This window comes from Neolamprologus multifasciatus, chromosome 23, assembly GCF_963576455.1.
Source record: "Neolamprologus multifasciatus chromosome 23, fNeoMul1.2, whole genome shotgun sequence".
Classification (NCBI taxonomy): domain Eukaryota; kingdom Metazoa; phylum Chordata; class Actinopteri; order Cichliformes; family Cichlidae; genus Neolamprologus; species Neolamprologus multifasciatus.
Genome location: NC_140460.1, coordinates 7457243 through 7467723, shown reverse-complemented (window position 1 = coordinate 7467723; position 10481 = coordinate 7457243). Strand labels below are relative to the sequence as shown.

The window sequence follows — 10481 nt, the reverse complement described above, 5'->3', positions numbered from 1 at the left end:
CTTTCTAAGTATAGTTCATACTCCGACGGAAGCATCGGAGAGCAAGTCGGGGTTAGTATCTTGCCCAAGGATATTTGGCATGCAAACTGGGGGAGCCAGGGATCAAACCTTCTCATCAGCAGCTGACCCGCTCTACCTCCTGAGCACCCCAATAATGTATGTATGGTCGGAAGGGGGTCCCATTTCACTGCAGGTAAGATGTACGTATAACATTGCAAGTGACAATTGAAGGCATAATCAATCAATCACCATCAAGACAGAGGCGTGCTTGCACTGGTCTTTGGTATTAATACCAAGTCAAAGCAGAGAAAAGAGATCTTTATTTTTTCAGCAAACAATCTCAGATCTTTGTGGCTTAAAAGATTTATTTACTAATAAAAGACATGAAAATGGATTTGTTTCAAGTGCTGAACTTTTATTTATAGTTATGAGTCATGTTTTTCATACTTTACAGTCACTGGGACATAGTAATGGATAAAACAACACAATGTAGTGAAAGATGTGAAAACACTGTGATTTATTTTTATTTGAAAGAAACAATAGTAAACCATCTGTGCTGTGTATCAGTAATGTTGTAAAAACATTTGAATACTTTAATTAATATAATGAAAGAAAACAGAGCAGCATGTCAATGTAGAGTAACAGTGCTGATGTTAAAAAAAGGATAACAACAGTTTACCCCTCTACAATGGCATTCTGTGCTAGCATAATTTCTTTTTACCCATGTTTATGCTCTTATATTGCAAACAAATCTGGATGAAAGCGCTATTAATGTATTTTTTTTTGTTGGAAAACAATTTTTTTCTTTTTAAATCGGCTCAAATTACATTCTATGTCACGGCATCCTGTTAAGTGTTAAAACAAATAACCTGCAGAAATTGTGTAATTGAAAAAAGGAGATCTATCCAGTTACACAATTCTGAAGGCATAAAGCAAGAAACCTGAAACAATACACATGAATGTAGCTGTAACTGTAGCTTTTAGTCATTTAAGATCAGCTGGCCTTTGGTGTTAATATACAATTGCATCACTCACTTAGTAAGCTGATGAGTTATGAATTTTCCATCATTGTGTAGGCAGGTACATTTTAACCCTGTCCAGCAAAGCAGTGGGATCCTGGAGGAAAGCTGGAAAGTTGTTCTTGCTAATGTAGGCAGCCGAGCCCACAGCAACAGCCGACAGAAGCAGACGCCACTTATACGATCTACTGGGTTTGGGCTCATCGCATTGCCTGGTCTGCAGGGGTTGAATCACTCTCTCCCACTGAGTGAGGATTGCCTGGCGGGCTCCAGCCCACTTTCCTGGCCCCCTGAGACGATACTGGTACGGCGTGCAGGGACCAAAGAGCACATTCATTCCCAGCCTGGGGTCAGTCAGCAGCATCCTTGAGATGTTGGGTTGAACTCCCACTAGCTCTGCTATTTCATCCATGTAGCTGATGTAGTCCACCTGGATGGTGTGTCTCTGACTGGTGACATACCTAAAAAAGTTTGAGTTGAACATATGAAAATGCCGATCTTAAATATGGGTTTCTATAAAGCTGAGTAAATCCACTTCATTACCTTTGAGCCATGGCCTCCTGCTTACACTGAATATCTTTTAGCATGGCAGCTGATGGAGGAAGCTTTATGCAGCCTGTTTGAAAGGGGACAAAGCTGTTTACTGTAGTAAAAATAACAACTCTATAAAAAGTCTAAAATCCTGAGTGATGAGAAAAAGCTGTGTTAAAGAAAAAGTCATTTTTACCTTTGAAGACACGTGTAGCCCATCTGGCCTGCATCTCAGAGATGGGCATAACGGCTCCCACTGGCTGCACCAGACCAATGATAGCCAGAGTGGGGCGTTCGAGCTCAGGAGGAAACACATATTTGTACAGAGATGCTTTGTTGTTAGACACAGAGACCACCTGTGAAGCCAGGAATGGAAAGGAAAACTGGTATCCTGTAGCAAACACCTGAAAGATAGTGGTCCATGTTAGTCAAAAGTCAATTTCACTGATCTCTATGAAGGTGAAGAAAAGTATGTAATTCCAGACCTACCACCAGGTCAACATCTTCCACTACACTGCCATCATCAAACTCCACACTGGAACCTTGAAATCTGCGGATGTTGGGTTTCACCTGAACTGTTCCAGAGAGGATGCGGTTGGGAAGCTCATCATTCACTGTGGGATGTTGGCTGAACAGCCTGAAATAAAAAGTCAAAAATACAAAAAAATTCAGAAAGGAGTTTTTTCATATTATTTTATTTATACAAAAAAAATCTAATTGCAAACGTGAATATCAGAAAATGTCAACGTTGTCAGGCACTGATTTTGACAAGGGGTTGTTGTTGTGGGACCAACATTTTCAGCCAGAAGTTTCATACTTTGAACTGGTTGTTTACACTGGACATTGCACTGTTGTTGCATAAAATAACACCAACACTGACGCCATCACAGCCCCATCAAAATTAATAATGGTGCTTAAAATGTGTCAGAGTTGATCGTATCCTGAACAATATGTGTCACTGCTCAGGAAAAAAAAAAGGCAACAGTGATGATATATGCAGTAGTCAATACAGGAAGCAAAGTGACTGCATGCAGAAAATTCTCATCTTTTCCAGCTGCTGAAGCATCTGCAGATGCATAAGCTGGGACTTTTCTGAGAACCTGCACTGATAGACCACTGAAATGGCCAAACCACTCATCCAGCTTGACTGTGCCAGCTTTGTGGGCCAGGTTACAAAACTTAAGAGGTGCATGATACACCTAAAAAAGCAAAATATTGCATGCCAGTAACACATCACGCTGCTTCCGGTGTGTGCCACTGTTCAGGAGGACAAAGGTGAGCACAAAAAGGCCATAATTTTTGTCTTAGAACAACCACTTGGAACATTCTATACTAGCTACAAATACAGTACCTGTGTTTTGGCTTTAGATTGTAAAGACCATGATTGAATCTTTGGTTGAGCCGACTCTCTGCCATACTACATAAAAAATCAAAGGGAAGGATTTTCCTCAGAATCTCCAGGATTCTATTAAAAGTCAGGTCAAGGGGCACCCCATTGTCTCCAACTCTGTTCAGAACCCAGGCTCCTCTTCGAGTGCTCAGGTAAAGCTTTGAAGAAAAGAAAGAGTAGTTAGCTCTCTTGTTGCTTCTGTCTGAATTGTCTCAATTTTTACTTTCTAAACTACTAATATTACTAATTACTAATATGTAAATAAAGGATTAAGAAGATGTAAAAGTTAAATAATTCTGCCCATTGTTTGGTTTTACATGCTTGTATTATATTGGATTCAGCTTTAAAACTGTGAGAATCATGAAGTTTCACATGTTAAATACTAAATCAGTTCAGACACATTCTTACTCTAATGATGCGACCAACTCATTCCAACCTGCTTGGTGACTCTACTCAGTTCCACTGCTATGTCTCCTCCAGAGTTTCCAATTCCAATCACCACGACCTTTTTATTCCTCCACTCCTCGGGAGTCTTGTAGTCTCTGCTGTGGAAATACTTCCCCGTGAAAGTTTCAATGCCTGAAGAAAATAAGACAAACTTATGGTGGGTAGACACAATGTTTCAATACTTCTGCTCTGACCTATATTTGAAGATACGTGAAAGTGTCAAGGGTTGATTTAAACAATAACAATTCCCAAGATGTAATCGATTGTAGGCCAAGGGTCACCTGGAAAGTCATGAAGAGGCATGTTGGGGTTGCAGTGATGTCCAATACAGATCATCACAGCTTCAAAAATGTGTTTCTCTTTCTTGCCATCCTTGTTCTCCGTTTCAACAACCCACTCGCCTGAATGAGAAAAATCTGATTTCTGCTTCACCTGCAAGACTTTGGTCTGGACAACAGAAAGACAGGCGCAAGGGGACAGAACAAAGTGTTTTTTTCTATGAAATTAATGTTGTAGTAATTATGATTTATCCATCCATCCATCCATTCGCTTCCGCTTATCCTTTTAAGGGTCGCGGGGGGCGCTGGAGCCTATCCCAGCTGTCATAGGGCGAGAGGCAGGGTACACCCTGGACAGGTCGCCAGTCTGTAGCAGGGCCAACACACAGGGACAGACAACCATTTGCACTCACATTCATTCGCACATTCACACCTAGTGGCAATTTGGATTTTCCAATTAACCTATCCCCACAAGCTGCATGTCTTTGGACGGTGGGAGGAAGCCGGAGTACCCGGAGGGAACCCACGCAAACACGGGGAGAACATGCAAACTCCACACAGCCTGATGGTGGAATTGAACTCAGGACCTTCTTGCTGTGCGGCAACAGTGCTAACCACCGTGCCACCGTGCTTAGGATTTAACTTAAATTATTTATTTTTTAATTATGTGATACAATTTACCATTTCAGACATCATAAAGCATTCTTACATTAAAGCGTATGTGCTTGGTGAGCTGGAAGTGGTCAGCATACAGCCGAAAGTAGTCCATGATGAGGGAGTTGTGCATGAAGTTTGGGAAGTGTGCAGGGATGGGAAAGTCACTGAAACACATCCTCTCCTTTGAGCTGTTGATGATGACAGAGTGGTAGATGCTGGCCCTGTCTGGCTCTGGATTCTCCTAAAGTTGAAAAAAAATAAATAAATAAATAAAAGAGCTGAAGCACCATTACTCTTTCAATGCTCGTCTGGCTTGAGTACAGTTTTATTGCATTTGTAGTTTAATTTTATGTATGTTTTTACGCGTCTAATAAATACTGTGATGCAAACATTGTACTTTGGTTTTCACACCATTTATTTTAGAGTTTACATTTCCCAATATAATCTGCTGTATTACTGATAATTATTGAAATTGAGAATATTTAATGCTAAAACTTTTGAACTAGGTATTAGGCTTCTTGAGAAGGATTACCATAATACCATAATAAAAAGAAATTTAAACTGGGTCAAGTTGAACTACAAACACCACCAAGTGTGGTTCAATTTTTTACTCTTAAAACCCCCAAATTACTATCCAAAATATACAGAATGCTTTCTAAAACAGATGAATCAATATCACTTCCTATTGCAAAATGGGAAGCGGATTTATCAGTTAACTTAGACCAAAACTTCTGGTCTCAGATTTGCTTAAAAAACCCTTTCATCTAATCAGAAATCCCAGTCTTCAATTAATTCAATACAAAATACTACATAGAGTGCACTATACAGGTCATCGGATGTTCAAGATGGGCTTTGCATCTACCAACAACTGCTCACACTGCCAAACCAATTCACCGGACAATTATATCCACGCTCTTGGTTCTGTCCACCAGTTCAGAAGTTTTGGCGCGAGATATGTGAAGACTTATCAAAGTGTCTGAAATGTAACATTCCAACTTCCCCCTTAGTGTGTTTGTTGGGCAGCTTAGATAATGTCACTTCAGAAAAGAATATAGCCCATATGGTTTTCACTGCCCTATGCATAGCCAAGAAAACAGTCCTCATGAACTGGAAAAATAAAAACAATCTTAATTCTAACCAATATAGAAATTATCTATTAGATTACATTAGTCTTGATACAGCCTCTGCCACCACATCAGATCAATCGCTCTGGGCTCCTCTGATCAGCTCCATCACCTAGTGGGGGTGGGGGGTCATATTTTGGTCTCGCCTTCACTGTTGTGATTGGTGTGGGGGTAGGGTCGGGCTTAGGGCGTCGGGGGGTTCCCCGGGAGCATCTTCCTTGGGGGGCTCAACCCGGGGTAGCGGTCATGGCCAATTAGGGGCTCTGTTGGCTCTTAGGTGACGGCTTCCTCGTGGCTACGTGCAGCGGGGCTAGGGGAGGGTCTGTGCTGACGGACGGGAGTTACTGACCTGGTAGCCTGGCTGCCCCTGGGTGGGTCCGGGACGGGCGTGAGGTTCTGGGGGCGCTCCGGCTCTGGCCTGGGGCCCTGGCCGGGCCTCGGGGGCCTGGGTCCTGGTTGGTGTGTTGCCGGGGTTGTGGGCCGGTGGGTATATGGGGGCCCGCCACACACCGCCGGTGCGCCGAGCCACCTGGGGGGCTCTTCAACTGGTGGGGGGGGGGGGGGGGGTTGTCACATCTTGCAGGAGCTTTCCTCTCTCAGGAACTCTCTCTGCAAGAGGGGGAGATACAGGAGAGGTGGAGGAAGATCTCAGCCTGGGCGTCTATTGTCTTATGTAGTCTGGAAGATGAGTGGATGATGGGGTGGGTGCAGTTTTCTCTGTTGTGGGGGTTGGGTGGACTGCCCCGGGCTCTGTGGGGCCCGGGCGGCGCCGCTGCACTGGGCCCCGGTTCGGATGGGCCTGGGCCCCCCTTCCCTGGCGGGGCGCGGAGTATGGGGTGCCTACTGGGGTCAGCGGGGGAGCTGGCCCCAGGGAGGGGTCACTTGCCCCTCCCTTCCTTCCCTCCCCATCTCCAGCTGCCTCCCTCTTCCCGCTCCACCACAACCACCCACACCTTCAGGGCCTTGGAGTAGGGGTGTGTCACCAGGGTGCAGAGGAGGTACCCCCCCCTCTGTCCCTTCTGGCTTGCCTCTGCCTCAATTTATCCCGCAACTTAGACATTCACATTACTCACACTCTCATTACACATACATATAGGATCTTGGGGGGTGGGCACGCTACACGGAATCCCAATTACCATCAGGGTGTACACCTCACCCCCCGGCGTCGTTGCCCACCTCTCAATTTTAAATACACGTAGACATTGAGGGCTAGCAGGAGGGACTATGCGCTTACCTGCTGCTCTCTGGCAGGTAGCTCCATGCCCTCCTGGGTTTTAAATGCACCTTAGAACACACATACATCAACACTACAATGAGCGGGTGGGGGGAGGTTAGGAGTCTTCTCTCACCTCGTTCTCTGCTTTCTGCTGGAGCAGGGGGGCTAGGAGGAGGAGTTGCAGTCCCGACTGGGATCCGGAATGTGGGCCTCCCTGCTGCTGCGGAGTAGTCGGTCGCGGTCTGCTTCTCCCACCGCAGGGAAAAGGGTTAACACAACCTGGGTCTGGGTGCAGCTCCCCCCCTCCAGGGGCAAGGGTACCTAGACCCGGTTCGTAGAGTACGCTTGGGGAGTGTGATTGTGTGTACAGCGTCTCTTTATGTCTGTCTCCACGTTGGTTGAGTGTGGAGTAAGTGCATATGAGAGCATGAGGGTGGGAATGGATGTTTGTATCTGTGTGTGGCCTGTATGTCTGTGTCTATATGTCAGGTTGGGTATCAGATTCCACCTCTCTGAGGACAGCTCAGGCCCTCCAAGGTTTGGAGGCCTATCTCCCCCCACCACTTCCCCTGCCGGGGGCGGACTCCCTCAGACATCGGTGCGTTGGTGGTTCTTTGTGTCCGGGGGTGGGCGTCCGGGTACACCACCGGCTCACTCCTTGGCGGCTGCTTTCGGGGCCTGGAGCCTGGGGCTCGCTTGGGCCACTTTGGAGGTGGGGTGCCCCCGGCCTCTCGGCCTGGGGCTCGGTCACTCAGGCACAGCTGGCTGCCGGCGGAGCTCACGGGCACGTCACTGCAGCCCCCCCTGGCTTCTGCTCCGTGGCTGCTGGGTGACCCCTCATCTGGGAATCTCCTCAGCTCTTTCTGGGACGGTGGCACGGCTGCCCCTCTGTTGGTCTTCCTTGGTCTCTTGTGTTCTGGGGGCCTCTGGATGTCTGGAGTTTTGATCTCCTCCATACCTGCTTCATGCCCTGGAGGACGGGGCAGTGGCCCCCCACACCCTCTCGCAGATCATTACATGAGGGAACCTTTTAAGAAAACAAGCGCGTCCATGCTCACAGGTGTACACACGGGTGATCACACACATCAAACTACACCCTTTTTGGCTCCTACCTCAATGCACACTGTGCTGTCGATCTTACGTGCTGCACAATAATGTTTAATATTAATATTTACTGTCATATTCCCCATATATCATTGTGATGTGGTTTATTGTATTACTCTCGTTTTCTTCTGCTTGTTTTCTTTGTTCTTTCTCAACAGGTGATCCAGGTGATCGATATATGTATTTTTTTTTTTTTTCTGCTTATTCTGTTGGTTTTTTGTTTTTTGCCCTTCTCCCCCGTCCATCTTCTCAACTGTTTTTTCTTTCCCTCTTTCTTTCTACCCTTTTCTTTCCCTAGTCAAGTCTGTCCCGTATTCAGCAAGTGAAAATAAAATAAAGAATAAAAGGTGAATCAAATGGACCATTACGGCAAAGCTGGGATGGTCAATTTGGTAAAGAAAATCCGTTGGGCATCTTTCTTCGCCTTTAGACAATAATTCTGATGGCAAAAGAGCCAAACGGGACAGGCAGAAAAAAAAAAAAAGAGAAGGATTACCACTTTTTCTCAAGTAAGAAATCTAAATACTTGTTTTGTCACTGAGCAAACAAGATATCCGATTCAAAACAGTGCTTCAACCCTTGTGCACTGTCACTTAATCACGCAATAAATCAGTGCACAAGGTTGTATATGAGCTTGAAAATTGTGCCCGCACCATTTTCAGCATAATATTTATTTCGGATCAAATTCTGAGTCTCAGTGCGCACCATGTGCCCTCAAAATGAGAAAATCCACTTCATATGTATGAAAAATGATAAAACATGACCACAAGTAAAGTGATTCACATAGCGTCAGCCACCTTAAACCTCCACAGCCCACCAATGTCATCGCTGCCCTTTCGAAGCACACAGGCTCCAGCCCCTCATCCAAACAGCACTTTTGCAAGCCAGACCCGAAGACCCTCCTCCGATCACTGCCACACGACGGGTCATACTGCAGCTCTGCGAAGGAGACAGTGCAAAATATGTTTACAGTTAACAAGAAGCTGCAGCCAATGAGCCGCGCAGAGGCAGGAAGTTGTTCAGAAAACAAGAGTAACAACAACGTTACATTCATTTCCATTTAACCGTCATCCGGAGATACTACATGCTGTGTTTGTCTTTAGAAGGCATGATCCCACTGCCAGCCAACCGTGTGATCAGTGGTTATTCTGGTTATTTATTTACAGAAATCCAACCGTGTATAACGTCAGTGTGAATTTACAAGCTCACTCAAGATCTTTTCTGCATAAAAAAGTAAGCCTCATTGCAAAACTGTCCATACTAATATGTGTTTTACTTCTGTAAGTCTAAAGACTGTGTTAAAAAAGGAAAAAAAAAAAAGGATACGAAATGTTCTGGACTGGTGCATTGTGTGCCGGGTGGCGGCCAGGAGCGGAGGCCCTGGCGGACTGACCCCCGGCTGCCAAGACTGGTAATAGGGACATGGAATGTCACCTCTCTGGTGGGGAAGGAGCCTGAGTTAGTGCGTGAGGTTGAGAGGTACCGGCTAGATATAGTCGGCTCACCTCTACGCATGGCTTTGGGCTCTGGAACCAGTCTCCTGGAGAGGGGCTGGACTCTGTCTCAGTCTGGAGTTGCCCCTGGTGAGAGGCGGCGGGCTGGGGTGGGTATTCTAATATCCCCTCGGCTTGCGAGATCTTCAACGCACACCTCCGGCAGAGCTTCAACAGCATTCCGAGGGAGGCGGGGACATTGAGTCCGAATGGACCATGTTCAGCGCCTCCATTGCCGAAGCTGCTGCATTGAGCTGCGGCCGCAAGGTGGTTGGTGCCCTGCCGTGGTGGTAATCCCAGAACCAAATGGTGGGACACCAGAGGTGAAGGGAGCCACCAGGCTGAAGAAGGAGTCCTATCGGGCTTGGTTAGCCCTGTGGGACTCCGGAGGCAGCCGACAGGTATCGACAGGCCAAGCGGAATGCGGCTCGGGCAGTGGCTGAAGCAAAAACTTGGGTGTGGGGAGGAGTTCGGAGAGGCCATGGAAAAAGACTTTTGGACTGCCTCGAAAAGGTTCTGGCAAACCGTCAGGCGTCTCAGGAGGGGAAAGCGGTGCTCTACCTGCACTGTGTATAGTGCTGGCGGAGCGCTGCTGACGTCGACTGAGAAATTGTCAGGCGGTGGAAGGAATACTTCGAGGACCTCCTTAATCCCACTGACGCGTCTTCCGAGGAGGAAGCAGAGTCTGGGGATGAGGGGAATGACCCGCCAATTTCCGGGGCGGGTCACTGAGGCAGTTAAACAACTCCTTGGTGGTAGAGCCCCTGGTGTTGATGAGGTCCGCCCCGAGTTCCTGAAGGCTCTGGACGTTGTAGGGCTGTCCTGGTTGACACGCCTCTGCAATGTTGCGTGGAGATCAGGGGCAGTACCCGTGGATTGGCAGACCGGGGTGGTGGTCCCCATCTTTAAGAAGGGGGACCGGAGGGTGTGTTCCAACTACAGGGGGATCACACTCCTCAGCCTCCCCGGGAAAGTCTATGCCAGGGTGCTGGAAAGGAGAGTTCGTCCGCTAGTCGAACCTCGGATGCAGGAGGAACAATGCAGTTTTCGTCCTGGTCGCGGAACACTGGACCAGCTCTTCATCCTCTCGAGGATACTTGAGGGTGCATGGGAGTTTGCCCAACCAGTCTACATGTGTTTTGTGGACTTGGAGAAGGCATTCGACCGTGTCCCTCGGGGGTCCTGTGGAGGTGTTGCGGGAGTATGGGTGTCTGGCCCATTG

The 10481-nt window shown here is 47.1% G+C and overlaps 1 protein-coding gene across 1 annotated transcript in view; it reads right to left on the bottom strand.

Moving 5' to 3' along the window:
- Positions 1–394: 394 nt before the first annotated feature.
- The window catches only part of LOC146490920 (flavin-containing monooxygenase 5-like), a 10839-nt gene continuing 752 nt past the window's right edge, over positions 395–10481 (bottom strand). Inside the window, exons 2-9 of the mRNA XM_085151775.1 lie at positions 4375–4563; positions 3669–3834; positions 3377–3519; positions 2902–3098; positions 2040–2187; positions 1747–1954; positions 1563–1635; positions 395–1480 (exon numbers count right to left, since the gene is read on the bottom strand). Coding sequence (XP_085007901.1) covers positions 1066–1480; positions 1563–1635; positions 1747–1954; positions 2040–2187; positions 2902–3098; positions 3377–3519; positions 3669–3834; positions 4375–4563 — 1539 coding nt within the window. The 3' untranslated portion in view covers positions 395–1065. The remainder of the gene's footprint in view (positions 1481–1562; positions 1636–1746; positions 1955–2039; positions 2188–2901; positions 3099–3376; positions 3520–3668; positions 3835–4374; positions 4564–10481) is intronic.